Source organism: Pararge aegeria, chromosome 3 (genome assembly GCF_905163445.1).
Source record: "Pararge aegeria chromosome 3, ilParAegt1.1, whole genome shotgun sequence".
NCBI classification, from domain to species: domain Eukaryota; kingdom Metazoa; phylum Arthropoda; class Insecta; order Lepidoptera; family Nymphalidae; genus Pararge; species Pararge aegeria.
The window spans coordinates 14,749,118-14,775,687 of NC_053182.1; the positions used below are offsets into that span (position 1 = coordinate 14,749,118).

At 35.0% G+C, this 26,570-nt stretch overlaps 1 protein-coding gene across 3 annotated transcripts; it reads right to left on the reverse strand.

Moving 5' to 3' along the window:
• Positions 1-42: 42 nt before the first annotated feature.
• On the reverse strand, positions 43-25,953 carry LOC120637179 (MAGUK p55 subfamily member 6). Of its 3 annotated transcripts, XM_039908855.1 has the most exons (12): positions 25,857-25,953; positions 21,815-21,912; positions 19,267-19,416; positions 18,402-18,605; positions 16,579-16,809; positions 15,966-16,064; positions 14,976-15,134; positions 11,305-11,515; positions 7,455-7,625; positions 5,882-6,027; positions 2,664-2,738; positions 43-1,728 (listed from the first exon to the last, which is right to left on the reverse strand). In XM_039908855.1, exons 1-12 carry the CDS (start codon positions 25,936-25,938, stop codon positions 1,552-1,554), a joined length of 1,803 nt encoding a protein of 600 aa, XP_039764789.1. In that variant the 5' UTR covers positions 25,939-25,953; the 3' UTR covers positions 43-1,551. The 3 variants fall into 3 exon arrangements, with proteins under 3 accessions (XP_039764789.1, XP_039764790.1, XP_039764791.1); XM_039908856.1 differs by lacking the exons at positions 21,815-21,912; positions 25,857-25,953 and adding an exon at positions 19,622-19,679; XM_039908857.1 differs by lacking the exons at positions 21,815-21,912; positions 25,857-25,953 and adding an exon at positions 19,503-19,518.
• Between the last annotated feature and the right edge of the window lie 617 nt (positions 25,954-26,570).

Below are 26,570 nucleotides of genomic sequence, written 5' to 3' on the forward strand. Positions count from 1 at the left end.
AAAATAAATTGTTGGTGGGATACAAAAATATTGAACACTTGAAATAAATATATTGTGATAGATCCGTAAGAATGAAATTATGAAAAATAAATCTAAAATTGTAACAATAGTCTTATTTCGATGTAGCTATATTGCGTTGGTAACACTGATTAAAAAGTTCAGACTGAAAATCTAAAAAAGATATATTAAAACAATGGAATGATATCTATATTTATTAGTTATACAATATTCGATCCCTTTATAATTAAGTTTCGGCCTTAATATATAATGAGATTACTTAAAATATTATATTAATTTAATACAACCATGTGATGTCAGAAATATGGTCTTAAAAATGGAACATACAAGGCATTTCAAAGGGGGTTATGTGAAATCGATTTAGATTTTTTAACAATGACAATTATTTAAATTCCGTCAGCCCGACTAGCATGGGCATATATTTATATGCATAACCTGGCACCTACCTCTTTTCTTTGGCTGTGTTTTACGTCATTGGTTGCCTAGAAGAGATAACGATATAGCGGTAAGGTTGCCAAGTCGTATAAATTGTCGTATCGTTTGTTTTTTACAAAAAAAAAACGGTTTACAATAAAGGTGTATGAATTCAACCATTCATGGGCAGGAAACATTTTCTCCTTGGGGAAAAGGCAAAATGTTTATCAGTTCCAATATCCGAGCATCCGCCTACGGGTGGAAATAATATACCTGTAATATCAAAGGGGTAAACTTCATCGTTTCTCTGCTTTGGCAGGTGCATAATCGGTCTGTCGGTTTGTCTCCTGTCTTATGCTAGCCGTGCTGAAAAATGTTATTTCTGTTTTTATTTCTATTTAACTTATCTTAAAAACAATTGAGAACCATACTAACTCTGATCAACTTAATATCACATTAAAATGTATTCAGTGTGTGCGAATTACTATTTTCGCATTATCTACGACCTAATACGTAAACAATTGATATTAGGGTTTTTGGTTCGAAAACTTTTCACAGTTCTCTTAAAGTTTTGATCCCAGTAAAAAAATTGTGAAACCGTGTTTTTTATTATAACGGCTTGTAGGACCTCCCTGCCTATTCATCTATCTTCCCAAAATGCTGTTTAATTTTAAACAACATCTAAGCGCCAATTTATCACATTCAAAATTCATAAATCATATTATAATAAAAATTGAAAATTAAAATTTTACTGAATTTCTCAATTTTTGTATAATCAATAAGAGAAAAAAAAAATTAAAGTTGTATGCACAAACAATAAAGTTGTTATTTAAATAGTAGATATGTATATAAATCTGTAGAATATCGAGATTTGTGATTAAATGTATTTATGTGCTAAATATTATATATGAGGTTGAATTATTAGATATTTTGTGATACTTTTATAAATTATCTCGAAAAAAGGAGCTTTACGGAAGAGCGAAAAGAGCTTTCAAACATCAGCTCTTTGAATCATCGCAGAAGAGTAAAAATAGGAAAAAAGCTATTAACTTGTCGCGGCCTTTTTTGAAATATTAGATATAGATATTAGATACTTTGGGATTTGAAAGCAGTTTACACCTAATAGATCCAGGTCACGGGCACCCACTGGTGGTCTGTAGAGAGTGAATGCAACGCATCCATGAGGCGCGCGTACGTTGTGTCTACGTTGCTATTGGTTAGCACAAGATCTATGTATTTTTCGTACTGGCGTTCAACTCTTGCACTTTCTTCTAGAGTTTGCTTCATGTCTTCTTCCTGTATAGATATATATCTGATAAATACAGTTATATACAACTTGTTCTATAAATAAGGTTAGTAAGGATCCATGTGTTATTATTATGTATCTGTTTAATAGCAAAACTGGTAGTTGACGGACAAGTGGCGCAGTGGGCAGCGACCCTGCTTTCTCAGTCCAAGGCCGTGGGTTCGATTCCCACAGCTGGAAAATGTTTGTGTGATGAGCATGAGTGTTCTTCAGTGTCTGGGTGTTTATATGTATTTTATAAGTATTTATGTATATTATTCATAAAAATATTCATCAGTCATCTTAGTACTCATAACACAAGCTACGCTTACTTTGGGGCTAGATGGCGATGTGTGTGTGTCGTAGTATATCTATCTATCTATAATACATATTACTATTATTATCCTAAAAAAACATTCTACTACAAGTTAGCCCTTGACTGCAATCTTATCTGATGGTAAGTGATGATGCAGTCTAAGATGGTAGCGGACTAACCTGTTACGAGGTGTGGCAAACACATACCGGTTTCTACGCGGCATCGTACCGGAACGCTAAATCGCTTTGCGGCACGTCTACCTTTTTGAACTAAATAGAATTAGCAGGTCTAATAATAGTGTAACCCTTAACCCAGACGCTGTTCTGGGTTAAGGGTTACACTTTTTTGAAGCACAACTTTTAGAACTGTCAATTTTGTTTAGTTTAAAGATTTGTGTACAACAGAATCACCAAAGCACTATTCTGAATTAAAACTTTTTTTTGAAACCTTCATATTGCAAAACATGATAAAGAGTAAACGGCATCAACTTAAATGTACCATCTCATTAGACCAACATTTTTTGGACATTAATTCATATCATATTCAATAATATTTTTATTGATCTGTTAATTCAAAACGCGTGAAGCCTGCTGAAACACAGATGATGTAGTGATAAATGGGTTCTGTTACCTCGTAGAGTGAAGCGAGCGACTCCAGGGTCCTTGCGCGTCTCGAACTGTAACGTATGGAGCTCTGCCGATCGAACTACGCATGCACAACAAACAAAATATAATCATGCTAAAATATAAAACAAAACAAAACGGAATTCATTATGTTCGTCACTACTAGGCGATGCACTAACAAACACTTTTGTGTCTTGTATAAGACTATGGTAGTTGTGTACAACACAAGACACAAAAGTAGCGTATTTTATTTTCAAACACTCTCTTTTCAATCGAACACAATCTGCGAAAGCATTTGCCTTATTTTAATAATCAAGCTTATTTTCTGATCGCATATTAAATTCAGTAGTGCTATACTTATCAATAAGAGAGAAATATCTGCAAGAGAAAGATAAAGATCTATATGATATCTGTAAGAGTAAAGGAATTTTTACTATCAACCTATTTCCGGCCCAGTACAGGTTAATGGGTCTTCTCTCATAATGAGAACGATTTAGGCCTTAGTATACCAAGCTGGCCAAGTGCATATTGGTAGACTTCAGATGACTTTATAACATTGTGGAGAACTCTCGATGTTTTCCTTCTCCGTTAAAGCAAGTGATAATTCATTTACTTAAAATAAAATTAGGAAAAGGATAGCTCTATTAAATTCAATCTGCCATCTGGAGATTTGGGATTAGATTGATTATTTGGTGCCCAGTTCCTTCCACTTGGCACACACGGATCACCAATAAAAATCAGTGAAAGTTACCAGAAACTAAATGTTGTCACACCATAACTTCCACGCAATAGTACTTTAAGTTTCCAATTGCCGTAATGGACCGTCCATTAGTCACGCAAAAAATGAACAGAACGGAAGAATCGCGCAATAGATATCACAAGTTTCTTATGCCCGTTTTCACCAAACCTACAAATCGCCTTAATCGAATAGTGATTCAGGTAATTCCTAGAGAAAAAAAACGTTTCATTAAGTCTTATATGATGTCCAAAGACGCCGCCTAAAGTTACGACACCGATTAGGAGGATCGTAAAGTTTTATATATTAGGGGATTCGTTCGATTCGATCGAACTGACGCTTGACAGAAGAAAAAATAGAATTAAATAATCGTAAATCAATAAGAAAAACGAAAAATATGATGATATAAACACAAAATACCACACCTTGTGGCAAGAACCATGGACAAGTTAGGTTATATCATTTGCCTAGTGAAAATCGTTTGGTGTAAGGTAAATGTATACGTAAGAATCTTCTTTGATTAGGCGTTACTTACTTAGGCATTGCCTTGTCTGTCGTTAGTGAAAACGGGCATTATTGGCGCGTTTAAGCAGATTTGCCTTGCTACAGGTCCATTCTCGTAACAGTTACAGGAATTTAAGGCTTATCGAAATAGAAATCGTAGGTACTTAAAGCGCAATATTCCGCCAGCATGACTCCGCGCTATAAACGCCTAATTGTGTTGTACTATGACAGTAGGTTACTGTCAAACAGAGCGCCGGCATTAACTGTTCGCAACTCTTTGTCACGGTGCTATTATATATAGCCTTTAAGCCGTTTGCGCCATTAAAACGCGGCTTTTAAAGCTAGCGGGCTATAAATATTAAATATTTTCACCACCCACTGGATGGACGTTGATTGATCGTTCCCACACTCATGCATTATGCAGATATCAATGTCCGACAATGGATATGCAACTGTTCAAGCGAACGACGTTGACAAAGTAGAATACCAAAATTTTCTATGCAAAAATCTAACATGCTTCATAAATCCGTCTATTTCATAACTATTTTAAAATCTATCGGATCTACTTTAGGAACCTACTGCTGAACAATAAAGCAAGATTAAAATGAGGCGGAAAATATAGGTCTCCTACTGGTCAAATTCGTATCAGCCAAACGCCACGCGAAGAGTGACGTTTAAATGATCCGATCTAATTAAATCGTCGTATTTCTTACCGATTTTATACTGCATTGTAATCTTACTCTCCATACAAAGTTGTAAATATTTAGGTAAGTCACAAAAATATACGAGATAAAATATAACTTATTTTGTGTGGCATTAAGCTAGTTCACTCGTCGTTTACGACTGGCAAAATATATTAAAAAGTATGCTTTATATCACAGAAGTCAGAACACACATTTCAAACTCGAATAATTGAATTTCTTAACAGTTGGTTGTTCAGTAGATGGTTTTCGTCGGCCACAGAACGTATTCGCCTGCGATTTCGTGTATCGAAACATTGTAATAGATCTTTGAGGTGAAATGGACGTATAAGCTTTGTTTTAAAGTTAAAATTGTACTTCATTTCGACAGTCAGCGCTCGTGGCGAAATGTGTAAAACAAAATTAATGTGAACAAAATAAATTAAAAACATTAACTCAGTCTTTTGTAAACCGTTTTTTGGTTGTACAATAAAGTGAATATAAAAACAGGTTTCCACATAACAATTAATCTATTCTTGTGACTGAACGTAAGATTCTGTTCTTAGCTCAATATCTGTTTATTAATTAATACAGGCTTAGGTTCCCAGATTGCATTCTAACGCTAAACAACGCATAGCAAATAATATCATAGAAAATATGATTTGATTTGTTTATTTACCAGAACTACACAAACACACTTACATATGGAGTAACTTCAAATTGTATACTTAATTATTAATAGTTTAAGTCTATGATGTGTCGTGCCAATAAAAACGTTCTGACTCAGCTTCATGTTCCGGATACTAATGTACCTACAACGCTGGTATTCTGTCACTATTGAGTTGAGGGAAGTCCAATTATGAAATCTATATATTTAAAAGAGAAAGTGTGTGGGTATGTTCCGTATAGGCTCCGAAACGGCTGGACCGATTTCAATGAAACTTTCAGGGACTCTCCGGATTGACCTGGCGAGTAATCCTGTAAAGTTTGGTGAACTCCTATTTTGGAACTGTCAAATACAGCTTTTATTTACTATATATTCCATTGTTGGGTGTACATGGGTGTAGATAATGATCTTCACCCGCTCGAGAAGGGAATAGAAGAGAATGAACACGGCGAGAAATAAATGATTTAATACATTATGAGACTTAAATTAAAAATTTAATGATGTAAGTTTATTGTTTAAATAAAATAAAGCTTGGGTACGCTAGTAACATATAAAAACGAAAAAAAAATGTTTTAAATTTGGTTAAAACACATTGGGTGGCGATATCAGTGGCGAATGGTAATATAACAGGTGCTTACCGTCAGGTTGCGGTTTGAGGCGTATGTGAGGTTGCGCAGCTGTTCGATACCCGGTGCAGCTATCATAACAACGTAGGGCAGGAATTCGTTGCTGTTGTGCAGAAGTTTCAGCGACTGCGGCGCACAATCCAAAATGCACATTTTACCTGAAACGATATTTTACTACTGTTTATAAATAAAATAAAAATAAACTAAGCTAATCACCTCGCAGGGATAATCTACCGCAGGAGGAGGGGTGTTGACAGCCGCGTTTTGATCTGAACTCAAAAAAAAGTTAAAATAAGAACTTTTATACTGTTTCTTAAGCATCTATGCTTAAGAAACAGTATAAAAGGGGTACATACGGGTACATACCACGATAATATTTTGAATTTGTCGATATTTCGACCCAGTTGCATGGATCGTGGTCACGACGGGACTGCGTAGGCACGAGATGTCAAGTTGGATGTCACGGGCAGAATCTGACTACCCGCTTTCGTGTTCGTTTCGTGTCAAATTGAAAATATTATCGTGGTATGTACCCGTTGATCTATGCTTAAGAAATGTTGATTAACCACGAAAATCTTAGTTTAAAATCTTTTATACTGTTAATGATTTTTTACGACAAAATGAAATTTGTTGCATTATTTACATGATGCTTGCATTTTGCACGCCATGTATAGCAATACACTGTAACCTAAAATCTTTTTAAATATGTAACAGCTTCAAAACGTGTATTTTGCAAATAAAACACGTAATATGCTTTACACTGACAGACTGATTGATTTTTCAGGGCATCCCAAAATCGATAAATAAAAAATAAATAAAGCTAAAATTTAGCAATTAGTTATTTTATAGGTGCGAGATCTCAGCTAAGAATTTGCTATCTGATACTTCACACCTAAATGAGTAAAATAGGGTAAGGAGGTATGTATGAAAGTAGTGTTTTTAAGTTTGAGATACAAAAATGAGCATTTAGGCTAGTTATAATAATAAATAAGAAATCCTTGTAGGGTTGCTTGTAGCTTTTTACCGGTAAAATTGGTGTATTCGTGTAGAGTACATTTTCGCACAGTTAAAAAATAATTGTTATTTTTAAACGGTTTAGCAGCAAAACCGATCTTGACAAAATTGTGCATATGTATAGCTTCCATCCTGGAGATAGACTGCATAATTTTAAGACAAGGCAATTGAAATAAACAAATGTGGTCGAAGTCGCGGGTTACAGTTACTGTAGAAACTGAATACAAAAACATTCTAGTCGATGATAATTACATAAGTTTAAAGAATGTATAAAAACACATTTAATACATCGAGGTTACTATATGAATTTCTTAATGACAAGGTTGCCTGGAAGCAAGCCGCTCCGCTTTCATCTCACACAAGATAGAACAAAGATTGTTAAATTGTAAAAAGATGTTGGAAAAGAGCAACCGCTGAGTTTCTTGCCGGCTTCTTGTCGGTAGAATCTGCCTTCCGAACCGGTGGTAGAGTCACTAAAAACAGACATACTTTACGTTTCAAAAGTGCTTATATTAGTCCTACTTGAAAATAATGAATTTAGATTTTTTTTATGACTGTTTGATGCAAATACCTTCTTTAATGACAGCTCGTATAGAGTCCAGATGTGTGCCGTACAAATGTCCGTTGTGTTCTCCGTACTCGAGGAAGCGTCCCGCATGCGCGTCGCGATCCATTTCCTCGCGGGACACAAACCAGTACGACGAACCATTCTCCTCTAAAGGCCGCGGCGGACGAGAGGTATCTGGCAGTAAACAATAGCTATTTTTTTTATGCCAGTACAAGCTAGCCGTTGACTGCAATCTCACCTGGTGGTAAGTGATGAAGCAGTCTAACATGGTAGCGGGCTAACCTGTTAGGGGGTGTGGTAGTCATACCCGTAATCGGTTTCTACGCGACATCACACCGGAACACTAAATCGCTTAGTGGTCTTTTTCGGTATTGTGGTAACTAGCCACGGCCAAAGCCTCCCACCAGACCGGACAAGAGAAAATTCAAATAGTTTGGCAAATCCAAAGTGCACGCCTCATAATCTCATTCATTACAATAAAATTGAGATTATTTGAAAATAATAATTAAACTACATCTAATTATACCGTGAAAAGTAATAGGATTCTATTCCTCAAAATACTGAAGCCTTTTAAAAAAACCAACTCGATAAGTTAAGTATTCCGCTCGTTATCGTGACCACAAGATACGGGATCCGCACATACAGACACACGGACGTCCAAGAAAGAACTTTTTTAAACAATTTTTTAATTAATTAATAAAAAAAGATTTAAAAATATCATGTCTTAAAAATAGTGTTTTTTCTCAACATTTGTCTATTTATATTCACTTATAAAAGCAATAAAGAATAAAAAAAGTGAAATTTTTAGTTGGAGAATCACTCTGTGTTCGTAAACTGACAGTAATACCCACCACAACGCTTCGCTTATGAGGCGTGCAAAATTATAAATTCCCAAATTTATGCAACTTTTATAAGGGCTTCTCAAGCTATTAGTCTAGGACAATTATGATTTAAAGCAATGGCGTGTATAGAGGCTATAAACAGGGTATGCAGATGATATAAAATTTAGAATTTCTCGAGTACGAATTTTAAATACTTAGGCTTTTTATAACGCTTACAAAATCTATCCTTAAGATTTTTATAACTCGTCCTGGAGATTTTCTTCATTTTATATCATCTGCATACACTGTGCACGCCACTGATTCAAAGTAACTAGTAAAGAGAGCCTACGCCAAAGTCGATCATCAAGAGCCTCTCTCTAACAGTCCATTGTTTGACTAAAAACCTTTCTCAACGGGTGGATGTGTCCATAATCACCACGCTGGGCAGACAGGTTACATCCCTTATATATCTTCATGTATATAAAATCTCCTGTCACGATGTTTGTCCGCGATGGACTCCTAAACTACTTAACCGATTTTAAATTAAATTGGCACACAGTGAGCAGTCTGGTCCAACTTAAGAGATAGGATAGCTTAGATCTTTAAGTAAAGTCACAATTTTATTTTATTGCAAATTATTTGTCTATAATTAATTGACAGTCACGTGTTATATATATATACAACTATACTCATTTAAGCTTAGCGATACTGAAGGCAACAGCTAGTAGCTTTATTTATATACTTATATATATATATATATATATATAATACTTATACTCCCTTAGTCTCCTCGTACGACTTCGCGGGAAGAGGGGGTATGGTGAAAACTGTATTCTTATCTGCCGTCAGCACATAGCACCACAGCCAATATCGAATATATAAACAATTTCGGCCTCCCAATCGGGGGACTCCAAGGGTAATGTATGCAAAAGTGACGTTCGACAGCAATGGTCGCGAGATTTACGCCTGTCGCAAGCCTGTTGTGAGATACGTAATCACCCTGCGGGTTCGATCTCAGCCAGTGGCGTGCACAGGGTTTCTTACCAGGGTATGCAAACGGCAGGAAAATAGCCTAAAATGGAAAAATCCTCCAATACGAGCTATATTCCAATTTTAGGGTATGCAGTGCTTTTGTGCATGTATGGAGTGCACGCCACTGATCACAGGCAGACATCTTTTCTTGAGCTTTGCGGAGTTATGTGCGTAATTTCACTTGATATTTACTTGCCTAAATTAAGGGCTTTAAGGAAAATATTGTTAGGAAGACTGCACGCCTAAGAGTTCGCCTTAATGCTCTCAAAGGCGTGTTTACACTAACAATCCACACTTGGTTAGAAGAAGAAGAAGGAGAAACACTTTATTAATAAGTAAATATACTACGACAATACACACATCGCCATCTAGCCCCAAAGTAAGCGTAGCTTGTGTTATGGGTACCAAGATGCCTGATGAATATTTTTATGAATTATATACATAAATACAAAGAATAATGCATATAAACACCCAGACACTGAAAAACTTTCATGCTTATCACACAAACATTTTCCAGTAGTGGGAATCGAACCCACGGCCTTGGGCTCAGAAAGCAGGGTCGCTGCAAACTGCGCCAATGCACCGTTGCACGTATAACATACATACAGGAAAAGAAACATTACTGAAAGAGTAAACAATGTAGACACGCAAAGGCGGCCTTATTGCTGCAAGCAATCTCTTACAGGCAACCTTTGTAGAAAGGACTTAGAGCAAGAGAACGATTACAGATTCAGACCTTGGTTAGTGCAGAGGACTACAGCGTAATTTCTTCACATGAGAGAAGCCCTGTGTTCTGTACTCGGTCCGGTAAAGGATTAAACAACCTGCCCAGAATTCTTATTCAAAAATTCTTTTTTTTTTTTTTTTTTTTTAATTCAAGAGTTGTAATAGTGATAATTGACAGATCATGATTGCTTTAACCAGGATGCTTCTTAAATATTTTCTAATGACAATGTGAGATGGTTGATAACAAAAAGAACACCCGGCTAAGTTTGTTGTGAGCTTCTTCTTAGACCAGGGCGCGTTTGGAACCCTCGTAGCTTTAGTTTTAAGTTTACGATTGTAGTTATCGCCATAACAACTCACTGCTAACACATTTTGTATATAATCAACGCATCAAAAGTGCCATCTATTTGAGTATTATGAGCCTATTTGAATAAAGAAATTATTGACTTTGACTTTGACTTTGACTTGACCCTTAAGGCGTAGGTATTAAACCTCATGGGCCTATTATAACACTGACAACCACGCCGTAGACTTCAAAGCCTTGAACACCGGCGCAAGGTTGCCTGTCTGGCTGTATTCTACAAGATACATTTCGGAGAGTGTGCTCAGGAGTTATTCGATTTGGTTAAACCATCTTTCTACCATCGAACTGCGAGGTACCGAAAGAATCTGCACCGTTACGTTGTTGAAATACCATCAACACGTACGAAGCGTTTTGCTTCTTCCTTTCTCATCCGCACCGCAAAGGTCAGTTAAATACTTATTTATTTAAGTTTTTAAATTGTGACCAGAGATAACAACTATAATGATACACCTATAATTGATTATTTTAGTACTAGACAGAATTTGCAACTCTAACACATTTTTTTTTATAAAAGTAGTTACAATTAATTGCTGGCGTGTGTGTCTTATGAATAAATAAATAAATGCCCTCCCATCTTTCGTCTTCCCCGATACATATAATCTGGGTACCTCCAAATCAAGAGTGAATAGGCATCTTCTTGGCAAGCGCGCTTCATCTTAGGTTGCATCATCACTTACCATCAGGTGTGATTGCAGTCAAGCACTTGTCAATAAATTTATAAAAAAAATAAAAGCCCTTCAAAGCGGAACACAGATGCTGTTTGGCTAAATACAGATTTGGAAAAATCATTTACTAATTTACCTAGGTCCACGTCCGTCGGACTAAAACACTAACTTACTAAATGCTGCGGAAGAAATAACTAACTTACTAAATAACTACAGGAAAAAAAGGGAAACCTTAATGTACTTACGCGGCACCACAGCTCCAAATCGATCAGGATGGTCTTGAATCATTCGGTTTTTAAGGGTCCGGCGACCGACACCGCGCGTCCCCACTAGAGCGAGAACGCGACGCAAGAACGGCGGAGTTCTGGCCACCTCTTCATACAGAGCCAACTCGGCGCCTTCTAGCTGTACACTCGAGCGCGACTCGTACACGAATTTCTTCTTTTTTCTTGATATCTGTTCATAGATATTTATTTATTTATTTATTTATTTATTTATAAGTAATTCAACAGCGTTACAAATTATTTTGATTAAGGGTTTATCTTATTACTGAAAAAAGGCCAAATCTAGATTACAAATCTAAACTGTGACAATTAAGTAACAGGTGCAAGTACAAAATATACAAAATATATTAAGACATCATAAGATAATGAAACGCGATTCTAATATAAATGAGTCTGACAAATTAAATTACGCTCAAAGACAAGAACATCTCGTCAAACGTGATTAAGAAATTGCTTGACAAAGAAAAATATAAGAATTTGCCGCTAACATTTAAGGATTTACTACTTGAAACAGGCTTATAAGATTACATTCACTGAAAATATTTAAGTATAATTCTGTTCATAGTACTTTTTCCTGAATTTGGTCAAATAGCGGAATACTTTTTCCAGAATTTTATACAACCTTATCTAAATGCAATCTATAGGAATCCTACATACCTAGAAAATATAACTATACCCATTTTATTTTTGAAGTTACACTTCTTTTGGCGCGTAAGGGAAAAATTATGGGAGTAAATTATTACGATGCGCGCTCACACCGTCACAAAAAACCGACACCCTGAAGTTAGCTATAAGGTTTGACAGTGTACACTTCCAATTGTCAAATTCTGCTGGCTCATAAATCTGAAGTTTTAATGTTGGTTGTCCGATACTGAGTCTAATAGTTTTCCAAATTTAATTATGTTTATTATTTCTATTTCTTTAGATTTTTTTTTGTGATCATAAATAAACTTCATTTAACTACACTTCATTACTATATAACTAACTGATAATTCATTAAAATAAAATTTTCAATGTATTAAATACCTTTTCCTACAAACGTAGAAAAAATTATAAAAGAGCGCGCGAGATAAAATTTTTGAAAAGATTTTTATCTTGTTACGCCAAAGGAGTATAACTTCTAACGCGCGTACATGAGTACACACATGTTTTTTCATATACACTATACCACAAAACAATGTTAAATGAGACAGTAAACAGGTATCAATGCACTTGTTATGACACAAATTGTAGTTAGTACAACAGCAGTCCAAACCAGCGTGATTTACAACTACGTTATTTTGTATTACAGATCTTAAATGTTGATCTTTCAATATTAAATTAGATTTTTTATTATTATTATATTTATTTATTTACTAGCCGTTTCCAGCCCGCTTCGCTGGGCGAATTGAAAAAGGAAATAAATTACATTTTATGTTTCATTTTTATTTTATTTTTTCATATTTTTATTATTCTCCTTTTTTGTATGAACATAAATAGGCCCCGCGGATAGAACTGTAAGTATCGATATTGTTTAGACTTACTCAAATTCCAAATTCCATCGATTTAGCCTGTATCTTTCATCCAGGTGATTTTTCTCACTAATATTCATTGTAACTTTCAATGTGCAATCATTATAACATTTCCGTGCCTTTCTTCCAAAAATTAATAATAATTGACATGAAGAAAAAAATTTGAAAAATGAGCATTGAAAGTTTAAGTTAAAGTCATTGCAAGTCTCATATGTGAAGTTGAAATCTGTCTAGGTTCAAGTGCGACGAATTTTCTGTTAACTAAAATTTTCTCCGTGACATCAATTTTTTATAGAAAATTAATTGTGCATGTTTTTTATGAATTCTATTGGAATAAGTAACTAAATTTCTTTTCCACATCTCATGTGCTTGGAAAATGCATTCATTTTAATCTGTTTCATTTCAGCGATCCCGCAATAAAAGAATTCGTCGGTTATGTAGTCTGCAAAAGTAAAATGAATGTAAAATTCTTAGTCCGTTGATTGGATAGCTATATGTGAAGTTAAGTTTTTGAAACCTCTCAATGACTTTTTCTCCGCTGCCAAAAAGACGATTGTTGTAAGGAAATACACGAAGATCCCCACCAAATTTGGAGTCTGTAGAAGTTACAGGTTAGAAATAAAAATTTTAGATTTTAACACCCACCCCCGCAATTCCTGTCGGAAGTAGACTTTATTGAAATCCATTTTGAGATGTTCTTTATGTGAATAATAAAAGATTCCTACCATATTTAGAATTTTTAGAAGCTATATTTCGAAATTGAAATTTTTTATTGTTAACACCCACCCCCGCGAACCTTATTGGAGGTGATTCATTGTAAAATCCGCTCAAAGATCATTTTTATATTACATATAGAACACTCTCACTAAATTTGGAGTCTATAGGAGCTATCGCTTGGAAATTGAAAATTTTCATTGTTAACGCCCCCGCAATCTTCTTTGGGGTGGGATATTGTAAAATTTGTTCATAAATCATTTTTACATCACTTATAGAAAATTCCCACAAAATTTGGAGCTTGTAGGAGCTTTAGCTGGAAAATTAAAAATATTAATTGTTAATACCCACCCCCGCAACCCCCTGTGGGGTGAGCTATCGTAAAATTCGTTCATAGCCTATTTCTACACCTCTTACAGAAGATTCCTACCAAATTTGAAGTCTATAGGAGCTATAGTTTAAAAACGGGAATTGTTCATTGTTAACGCCCCCGCAATCCCCTTTGGGGAATGAATTTCTTAAAATCTATTCATAGCTGACCTCTACATAGCAAAAGTAATATTCCTACCAAGTTTCACGTTTCTAAGTCTTATGGTTCCCGAGATTTCGTGGTGAGTGACTATATAGATGGGAATTCTTCGATTATCATCGAAATTTTTAACTTTTTATCGGGCTTTTTTAAAATTTTCTTTCATACAAAACTTTCTACTGACAATTCTGAAGATAAAAAAAAAACCCAATTGGTCCAGCCGTTCTCCACTACCGTGAGTAGATTCTTAGCTGAATGTAAAAAACCATAATCCGTTTAATACACTCTGTTGAAATCCATGAAAACAAAAGAATCAAGAGAAAATGCTTATCTTTTGTTTTTATTAGCGGGATAAATGTTCATAAAAGTAAAACAGCAATAAAAAAATGAAGGAATGTTGGAATTCAAAAAATAGATAGCCATAAACCATCTAGGAAAAATTTCGCATCGAATGGTGGTAGTTTCATGTCGATACGATCAGTGGTTTAGGCGTGATTGAGCCTCAAACGAAGACCATTTTCATTATATATATATAAGATTAATATTTGATTGTTTATTTATGGTTAAGGTTATGGTATGGTTTATGGTATGGTTATTTGACGGCCGAGTGGCGCAGTGGGCGGCGACTCTACTCCCTGAGATCAAGGCCGTGGGTTCGATTCCCACAACTGGAAAATGTTTGTGTGATGAACATGTATGTATTTCAGTGCCTGGGTGTGTTTAGCTGCCTAAGTATTTATGTATATTATTCATAAAAATATTCAACAGTCATCTTAGTACCCATAACACAAGCTACGCTTACTTTGGGGCTAGATGGCGATGTGTGCATTGTCGTAGCATAATTAATTTTATTTTATTTAATAATTATATTGACTTACCCTTGCGCCACATATACTAATTTTGTGGACAAAGTCAGCTTCAGGGGGCACATATGCTTTACGTCTTTCCTCTAGTTCGGGGGAAGGGATCAATCCAACCACATCAGGTTTCTCCACATGACTTGCCTGCCACCAGTTCGGATCTTTTCTATCTGATACCTAGAAATTGGCAAAGTTGTATTAAATTAGTTACCTAAAATTTGTTTATCTATAATAGACTACTTGATTTTCTTTTATTCCACTACAAGTTCGCCCTTGACTGCAATCTCACCTGGTGGTAAGAGATGTTGCAGTCAAGATGGTATGATATCACTAATCGGTTTCCCGGTTCGCACCCGGAACAGTGAATCGCTCAGCGGCACTTCTCTGTCGATAGGGTGGTAACTAGCCACGGCCGTAGCCTCCTACCAGACCAGACCAGAGAGAATTCAGAAATAATTAACTCCCTAATTGCCCCTGCCGGGAATCGAACCCGGGACCTTCGACTTAAATTCACAGCCCTAACCGTTGCGCCGGAAGGTCGTCAAAAATTTATTTATTGATTCAAAATCAAAAATTACTCTTATCAAAAAGGCATGTCAGAGGAAGTTTTCAGGCATCAATTTGTATTGTTATCTTTTAGTAAAGGTAGCATAAAGATCAAAATTGTTACTAAGTAAGAAAGTAAATTTAATAAAGGAATGATTTGACAGTTATAAATAAGTATCTTTGTGAATTAATAGTGTGTTATGGTATGTCGATTAAGAGAATCAGCAGCCTTAGGTTCCTTGCTATTTGGCTTCATACACCAAATAATAATAATAATTTGACAGTTCTAGTTGGACACACATCGCAAATTTTGTATCCAGATCTAAACAAGAAAGTTGGGTTAGCCGGAGTCAATCTATCACCTGAATACAAAATTTGCCTCAGTTATTGCATATACAAAACCGAACAGAAAAGATACACTACGGGGACGCTCCCGTGTGCATATGTGCGTGTTATACTTACTTGTAAAATATCTCCTCTCTTAAATTCCAGTCCAATTTCTTTACATGGAATTAATGTGTCCTCAGCAGGACTATAGTCAAACAGAGCTCGCATATAACACTGAAATGAACAACACATAGATTAACATGATTAATTATGAGCTCCTAAGTGCTATATCATTATAATATATATTTTTTGTAGTTTAAGCAACAATATTATATATTTATTATTTATCATGAGTATGAATGTATGTATGTATGAATGAATGAATGAATGAATGAATGAATGAATGAATGAATGAATGGAAACACTGTTAGGGTGCACAACAATTGGGCTAATAGACAGGGGGCTTTTTATCAAATAAATTTTTGTTTTAAGGGTTTAAGAGCAGTATGATGGGTCTGAATTTTGCCCTTGTTATATGTAATTCAAATCATAATACAATAGTAATTACAATACAAGGGTGACTAACCCTTGTATTGTAATTACTATTTCACCTTTCTAGATAAGTTAATTTTGTTCATATTTAAATATTGTTTAGATTTCAATATTAAATAGAGACAGACTCCAGAATATCTTGTTTACATACATTTTAATACTAAGGTGTAAAATGAAAAGAATGTTTTACACTTACGCTAAGTTTATTAGTTACTTGAGCATTTTTGTCTTTAAGATTAGGTCCGACTTTGAGTGTGACTCTATCGTTGGGCTTTGAAACCGCCTCCTTGAGCTGTTCTTCTGTATCAATCTGTACTCCATCCACTTCTAATAACACATCACCTACACTTAGCAACGCTTGTTTTGCAGCAGCACTGCCTGCAAGTATCCTTGCTACAATTAATTGGCCATGTTCATCTGTTGTTACCTAGAAATAAAAGAAAAGTGACAAAAACAATAAATAAATAAAAATAATAAAATCATTTTATTTCAGGTTGGGGACCCATATACAAAATTTAGAGGTTAACACAAAATAAATATAAAACACATATTTTAAAAATAAATAAATAAAAAAAAACAGTAATTAATTAAAATCTAGAATTAAAAATTAGAATAAATTAAATTTCATTTCAATTGAAATTAAAATCCAACTATTTTATATTGAAAAAAAGAGTGATTATTTTTATTAATATTACATAATAGACTAAACAGCTTTTGCTGATGCGTCTATATAATTTCTTGTGCTCTTTGTCTTTGTGATGTTCATCCAGTCTATTGTTAAACTGATTCAGTGATGCTGCATACCGCAGTCACTAAATCTTCAGGCAAGGCATTCCACATTTGTATATATGGTGTTGCTGATAAAAAGCTTGGTAGGATTAGACAATGCCTGCTGAAATCCAAGTTTGAGACCATAGCCCCTAAATCTGGGGTTACTCTTTTTTTTTTAAATATTTCTTCAAAATTTGGAATGCTGTAATACTTATTTAATATTTTATAAGTTTCAATGAGATCACCCCTTTCTCTCCTACTTTTGAGGGTGCTGAGTCCCAGCTTTGCAAGCCTTTGCTCATATGAAAGGTTTTTCAATTCTCTTGGCAGTTTTTAGTCTTTGAATTGTGATACTGGTATTTATGCTTTTTGATGATAATTTATCTAGTGTCCTATAAGGATTAAGTCCATGGTACCATGGAAGTGAATAATATTTATTTGTATTAGTTTATATTTCATAAATACATATACTTGAAATCTTCACACTAAATGAACCAATCAGGACTTAGAACTATTCTATTCATTTCAACATATTTTTTATAATAATAATTGACAGGATAAGCATATTATCATGGTAAGTGAAAACCCATTGCCTATTAAACTTGGCACAATGTCAAAACAGTTTTGTTTTGTTTTAGAGTCTGAATTGACAGACCAATCAGGTGGCTTACTTAATAGTAGGTAAGGTTGCTTGGAAGCTTCCGGCTCCGCTTTCAGCTCACACAAGATAGAAAAATGAATGTTAAAATGCAAAATGTAAATTGTTGATGTTGGAAAAGAGCAACTGCTGAGTTTCTTGCCGGCTTCTTCTCGGTAGAATCTGCCTTCCGAACCGGTGGTAGAATCACTACAAACAGACAGACTTGACGTTTCAAAAGTGCTTATATTAGGCCTACTTGAAATAAATAAATTTTGAATTTTGAGTAAATGGATAAACATCACTTATAAACTGAGCAACACTTAGGACATGCAATAATCCTACTACAAAAGTGCCATCTTGTGTCCATTAGCCTGAGCTGTTGGTGTTTATTAAGCCTCATATGCCTGTTATTCTGGTTCAAACTGGTTAAATCAAAATATGGTAATTTTAAAGTGTATTAGGCAATCCTACTCCCTATTCCATGTAGGAATGAAATTACCTGAGACTGATTGTATTGCAGTAAATAGTGTAATATTACATGTTGCAAAACTATTTCTTGTTTTAAGTAACCCCTAAATAAATGCTATAAAAAAGCAACTTGTACTTACTGTTAAACCTAAAGGTTGTCCAGGCACTTTCCGAAGTCCTACAACTTTAACTGTCTCCACAGGCATGTCTCCGTTTTGGTCTGGACTGAGATCTGAAGCTTCCGCAATATCCTTCTGTTCTTCCTTCAATACAGTTTTTTCATCTATGCCGGACCCTCTCTCTAGCCAAATTTTACCAATCTGATCGTGGGCATCAATAAGAGCCTGAAAAAATAGCTTTATTGAGAAATATCCAACAGTCTAGTTAATTAATTGCGCCTTACATTGAAATAGTGTGACAGTGTGAAAAACTGGGCATAACTAGAGTAGAAATAGTAGTGGCAAGTACTACAGCCTTATTCTGTCATAGCTTATTTTTTTTTTTTTTAAATATACTACAACAATACACACATCGCCATCTAGCCCCAAAGTAAGCGTAGCTTGTATTATAGGTACTAAGATAGCTGTTGAATATTTTTATAAATATAATACAAAAATACTTATATTATATAGCGTATAGCGTTACTGAGTTCTGGTTTAAAGGGCTTGATTGCTGGTGCGACTACAGGAACATGGCTTAGCACCTATGCCTCAGGACACTGGGCAGCACTTTGTACTCTACACTCTACACTTTGTTGCTCTATTTTAAATCCTTTAAATCATTAAAATCATAATCCTTTTAAATCTTATAAACATAACATACAATTTGTAACAATACAATTGCATTGTATTACAAAATTCATGTTGAGTTTCAGCAATTTGTAGAACAGGTTTTTATGTATTCAAAGGTCCTTTGTTATAAAAAAAACTGCATTACAGTAATTTTAACTTTTGCAATAACTATTAACAAAGCTTGAGTAAATATGATTAAACAATAGGTTCTTACCTTAAAATGCACCCTGGACAATAATATTGCGAGTTCTGCTTGTTCAATAGTCCGTATGTTGGTGCCACGGTATTCGCTCAGCAATTTTATTATGCTCACATTATCCAACGAGACGGGTTTCACGATCAAATCCTCTTCAGAATCGATGGACTGAAACACCAACACCACTTTTAAGACTGCACGAAACAATCAATTCATATTTTGTTCTAATTTTGAATGAAACAAAAAAACCCGACGTTCGACTTTAGGCGTGGCACTTGTTTATAGTTTGATTTTGTGAATGAAATTTACTACGTTAACTGTAACACGTATAACTAAATTGATTGTTTAGGTTTATAAAGTAAATTACACGTACAACACGAATCTTACATAAATAAATAAGCTTTTGATAAAATAATAACGCCATCAAACAAGTTCACACCCACCTAGCATTTACTTAATTTTGAGCGTGATTCGTTTCGTGTTGTGGTTTCCTACTACGAATTAGAAGTCATTTTAATGTATTGTAAAATAAGCTTTATCTCTAAAACAGTAAGGTTGTATACAAGTATCTCATGATAGTACACTACGCGACACAGAAAATGAGTGTCGAATATTGAAAATCTTGTGTCTGTCAAAATGCTCAATACTCCCAATAGCTGTCAAATTAATTACAAAGCACAGGTGATTCTATAACTTTTTAGTATGTACTTTTTAGCATTTAGCAACTCTGAATCTAAAACCACTCATTATTTAATGAGTATATTTTTGCAATTGCAGAAATTCAATTGTCTTTTTTTGTATAGAGATGATAATTAATGTTTATTGTCAAGAATTCTTGTGATATTAAAGACAGAATAGGAAATCGAACTACTTTTCTTTTTTTTTGAAAACTGTGTGTATAATTTTTTAACGCACATGTAACCGTGTTTCGTTGGGAGTGAACCACAGACTAAAAATACGATTATTTTAAGGTTTTATTTATTGACTAGCGGACCCCCGCCACTTCGTCCACTTATGACTCAATCGAGAAGTTGAATATATCTGATGCCAACATCATAATCATCAACCAAACTTTCCCATTTATAATATTAGTAGGATGGTATGCATTCATTCGGTCGTTGTCCCATATGCCTTGCGACTTACAGTTATTTGTGAAGAGTTACGTTCTTTATCTCCGACAATATTCATCAGATCTTTCTTAAAATAAGACCATACATGCTTGATGGTATACACTTTCAAATAAAAGAAGAATTATTAAAATCAGTTCAAATTTTACGGAGCTATGAAGTAAAATTGATAAAAATTTCCATCCCATTTTCCGGAGGAAACTTATTGTTTACCGGGATAAAAAGTATCCTATATGTTGACCCGGAATATCAATTACCACTATACCAAATTTTATTTAAATCCGTTCAGTAGTTTTCACGTGATGCCCGGACAGACAGACAGAGAAAAATTTAATAAAAATCTGTTTTGGATAGATTTTATAATCGATACTGAGCTTTAAAAATTTTCAAAATATATTAAATGCACAGAAATCTTCCAGTTACAGTTTTATTATAAGTATAGATTTAAAATTATATTAAAAAAAACACAAAAATATTAATTGGGCAATATTTTCATGGTACGAACGGTCTATTTTTTTAAATGAGTGCTCTTCCATTTGCCTATTCTGGCACAAGAGTCGCGGTTTGTCATTTCAATTGGATATGTTTAGTAGCAGCGATTTTATACCAACAAATAAAACATGTTGGCAAAGGCGCGGGTAGGGCTTCGGCCGCATGTTTCTACAACTCATGTTTACCCACTGCCCTTAATCGCCTTGAGATTTTTGGGTTGAAAGTATCCGGTGTATTAAGTATATATTTAAATTTAAATAAATTTTTTTAAGGAATAAAAATAACCTTAATCGATTTAAATATACTCGTATATATCCCATAGGAGCCACTTTTCCAGTACAAGAAATGGCATACGTCACCTTTCGGCTCAAAAACTATTTTATATACAAAAAAGTAAGTCAATCCGTTTGCTCTGTTACAGCGCGATTGAGAGACAAACTCATTTATACATAAAAGTAGAGAAAGAAGAGCCCACAAACAACTTAAATTTTTTTTAAATAAATATTTTTTTTTGTTTTCCCTATCTGACAGTAATTTAATGTTTAGCTATGAAGTAAGAGGTATTCAAACCCAAGCTTTTTTATCGTTTAAGTAATCCTTAATATTATAATAAGATTTTTCTATAAGCTTACGTTTTATATAAACTTTGAACTTCTTGAGAGACATCTCAAATAAGTACTTCATTCGGTTATTTGTTGGAAAATAATATACAATTTCCCTTTAATGAATTATGAATATTATGAAGCGTAGTAAACTGAACAGTTAAGCAGTAATATTTACAGGTAAGCTAATATCCAATATCGAGAACAATATTTTTCGAAAGGCACCCAATCTGTCAATAAATATTTTTATTCGTAACGTTTTAGTCAAATAAAATCGGTTTTAAGTATAAAAGTGATACTTATGAATAGGTATAGTCATAAAAAAAAAATATATATTTTTCTCACCGCATATTTTCTACCGAAGTCTGGGCTTTCTACTATACTTTTTAGAAAAATCACTTCATGATTCGATAAATCTTCTTCAGGTTCTTGCTTCTCTTTTTCTGTGAAGAAGAAAATGATAAGGGTATATTTACTAAATACTTAGGTAGTAATAGTATTAATTTACCGCTCTTAAAAAGTCATTTACATCAGGGAAAAGTGGGGCGAATTACAGTATGTACCAGTTTTAGATGTATCAGTTTAGTGTAGAATAGATTTAAAATGAACTAAATAAATAACTGATACTTAGTGTCAAATTTAGATGATGGATGGCTTTGACCATTCTTATGCTTATGCTAAGAAACCATTAAAAAAATATGTATGTATCTCTGTATTTTTTGACTTTATTACTCTGTGACTCCTAACCTCCAAACTCTTGTTAAATGGTCTGCCACCATCCATCGAATCCCTGCGACTCGTATTATGTCGTTTGCCTAACAAGGAGGTGGAGTCTTTAAATGCTATGCAATGATGCACTGGGTCGATTAAAGTTAAGTATCAAATCTAAAAGTTCGTATCTCTTAATGTTAGCGTAGAACTAGAATCTTGTGCAGAAGGTACTCGACGAAGGTTGAGATGAATGTAAGGACAATTAAGCGACTCTTTCATAGCGTAGCGCGTAGCACATGTAGACAAGCTTAGATCCCAAAGTCCTACGCCTACAAATTCGTACCTTTAGGATATTGATAGATTTAAGGTCTACCAACAGATTATGTAAAGTTTTGCAGTTATGGAACACGGGTCGCCCACCGGGTCGAATGGTTAGGTCGGCATTTCAGGTTTTTTGTTAAGAAATACGCAGTAGCAAACTAGAGTAAGGAATTTGAGGTATCCATCAAACGTTCGTTGAAGGGCACGTTTAGTCATCTGTAATCATTATTATTTGTTATATACTGACTGGTTATTAAAGCAGTGTCTTGGGTTCAAAATCCAAAATACCTTTACTACGAGCTTGGAGGCCTTTGCCCAGCTTTGGGATGATGATGATCATAATAAAGTCAATTCTTCAAGTCTTTACTGCAGACTACATTCTTAGGTAGCTGATACTGTCGCTGCGATGAAATACAAATAATTTTGGCGTAGAGTATTATTAAATTTAATTAGATCTTAATTTAAATAACAACGAAAGATGTTTTTCATTACGCGTCAAGCGACATTGACTCTTTTTCCATTTTTTCCTTTTTTAAGAACAAATGTAGGTCACATAAACAAATTCAGTGAATCATTTCCTTGCGAAAATAAGGTGCAATTTAAAACACAGAAAGGTCAAAGAAGAGCTCTGAAATTTAGCACTTTAAGGTATTTTAAGATTATTTTAATCCATGACTCAATTCGACCACATTGGTCCCCAATTTGAGAAGACGTTACCTATCCTAACTCGATTACAAAAGTTAATCATCACATAAATGGAAAATACCTATCGATACTAGATTTCAGTGTCAATTGTTCAAATTCTGTTGTCAAGTATTTTGTCAGTTTATAACAGTCCACTGCTGGACTGCAACCCCCAAAAGGAGGGTTTGCCCATAATCACATACTGTGCAGACTATATGGTGATCGTAGTAGATTTATTTCATTTTATTATACAGGAAAACTTACAGCTAATAGCAGAAAATAAAAAATGAAAATAGAGTAATGAAGTATATGTCCATCATTCTAAGGCAAAGGTGCTAAGGCACCATGTGCTATTACATCGGCAACTAAGCTCTTCAGACCGGAACACACCAGTGCTGCTTGACGGCAGAAATAAGCGTTGCAGTAGTACTTCCCTAGATGAGCTCGTCACATAAAGCTCTACTACTAAAAATTAGTAACGATGCAGATTATGTGAATGAATGTAATATGTATTTCTTTATTTATTGGTAGTAGAATAAATGGCTTTTTTATTTTTATTTTTTTTATTACACAGATAGAATTTACATTGTAAGAAAGGAAAATGCTCACATGGGTAGTATAGTGCAAAGTTCAAAGATTTATGAATAGTGTAAGTCTTAAAATAGGAAGACTGAGAATTTATAGCTACTTAGAATATTGTAAAAGTACTTTAAGTGATAAATCCTGAACAGCAAATTTGCTAACTCAAGTTAAATGAGCTAAAGAATCCATTAGCCATAATTTTACGCGCCGAGGTTGCATTGGTATTGAAAAAAAAAGGTGGTAGAAATAGCCCAGCTACAGAGGACGCTGATGTCTGTCCTTCGTTATATTCCTTTGATCACCTAGTGCGATACCCGTTGGAAGCAGACGGGCGGTGACGTCTGTATTCTAATCTGCATTTTTGGCAATTGGCACAGAGACAGCTTTTCTTTATAATAATTGCACCAAGCAGATGGCTCACCTTATAAGTGGATAACCATTGCCTAAACGCAAAAACATCTGGCAGGACATGCTTGAAACACGTTCTACACAGTGCCGCTCTAAAGACGCCGCCAACCAACCTAAGGCCATGGAAGTCCATATACCTACTGTATATGGACTGACAAAGTGGCGTTTGTGTACAAACATAGTAAATAAAACGCTGTAATCTGTTAGTACGGAAGCCTACATAAACCTGGGGGGTAGATGCTGGGCCTCATGGGTCTGTAATTAACCTAACAACCTAGCCTTAAAGACAGGAAAACAGCATTGCAACAATGCTGCTTTGTGGCTAGCATAGCGATGGTACTACCCCGGATGAGCCCTGTCACAAAAACCTCTACTTCCACTGCATGCATCCTTGAGACATTGAATTCTTTTCCGGAAAACTTACCCGGGATCGGTCTTATGGGATTTAAAAGAATAAATTTTGCTACTTATGCTTATTGCTTAACAGAATAATAGATCTTGACAACATTTGCCCGCATCCTGGGGACAGACACAACGCTTTGTTTCTCAAAAAAGCGGTAGAATTATCAGCCAACTTTTACTTGATATTTCTACTTTTACCGCCTTAGTGTTTTATGAAAGCTACAAGATTATGTTTCTTGTTTCTTAAATACTCAAACTAACCATAATTCATGAGCCTAATCTATTACCGGCCTATTGTAGAGAAAGGTTCTCCTCCTAGAATAAAAAGTGTTTAGGCCATGGTTCACCACGGTGGGTAACAAACACCTTTGAGAACATTATGGAATGTTCTCAGGCATGAAGGTTTTCGCACTAAGTATGTTTTGATACCAAGAGTTATTTCATTGCTTAAAACGTACCTAACTTCGAAAGGTTAGAGCTTGCCGGCTTTTGAAAATAAAGTCGAAATCCTAACCACTAGTATATCAAAGCTTTTGTTCTAAGCGGCTATTTCAGCCCAAACTAATATCTACTAAAATATTTCGAAAATAAATATGTATTTGCAGTAAGAGTTCATTCAGCCTTCATGCAAAAACGGCTAAATCGATATGACTTACGAGTACTTACACATACCGACGCTCGTCATCGTAGATATTTTTTTGTCTACTAGTTATTTCAAAAGAAATAATAATACGAATTCAGTTTGTGGTTGTATATAAAAGAAGGTGAAGTTCGATTTATAACGTAATTTTTTCCGTCTTTAAGAGTCTAATTAATTATTAAGATTTTAAGCTAAGTTTTAAGGTTTTAAGCTAAGTTTTAAGGCTAATCAAAAGTATTCTAGATAGGCAGTTTTTAGTGTTTTACCCGGTCGGCTTGAGACAACTTCTTTTCTAACATACACGTTAAAAAAGAAATTGTCGAAGACCTTACGCAGATTGTGTCTATGTATAGATTGGTAAACTTCAAGTAGATAATATTTTCAAACTCGAAATATATCTATTTACTGTAAAATCTTTCGTGGACTTTAATGAGAAACACCGTGTGAGCACCCACCAAGAATGCGCAAACTAGTGAAGTACTTAATGCGGGTAACTAATATGTTTTGTCATCTTTTTGTTGGCACCAAGTGCAGCAATTCTGGCTATTAAATGATCTAATCATATAAAACTAGTTGAGCAATACAGATATTATGCGTGATCGCTTTGAGGTTAAGTTTCTTCCCCGACAAACAACTTACCGTCATCGGGGGGCTTGTTGCCGACGAAGTCCCTAAATCCCCGCCAGTTGACTGTGTAACGTCCACTACGTCGCACCATCATTTGTATGAAAAAGGTTTATACAACGATTAACACGAGAGATTCACATAAACGCGCGAGCCCGTGGTATCAGCCGTTGCAGACGTGCGCGGCGCTCGCGGTTGCGTACAAACGTCACGCCGACGTTACAAGCGACCGTGCCGTCAGCTGTGGGGAGCCGGCGAGCGTCGCGTCACGGTTCCGCCCGCCCTCGCGCTTGCGCACTTCAGTTTCAGCACCAATATAGAGTTGCATCGTTCGTATCGAACATCGATACCCTCGACTGAAATAAAATTTTCTCGTCCGCGTTTATTAGGCTTTTAAATATAGGATGGAAGCAGGTGATACTTTTCGGAAATCCATGATATATAAAAAAATCTTAACAATTATTCATTGTAAAGTCAACATCTCCTGAGGATGCCCCGGTTTGAAGTGAAACGTGCGTCGAAGGTACATTGCCGAAGATCTGTGGTGTGGAGTATAAGGATTGAAGAAATTATAAATTACACCTGTATGGTGTGTGATTCTCCTGATTTTCGCGGGTTAAAGCAAATTAAGCTTGATTTCATGGTATATTAGGCTGTTTACAAATCTCGTGGTAACCGTTTTTCTCCTAAGGATAAAAAGTAGCCTGTGTTACTCCTCGCCCTTATAAC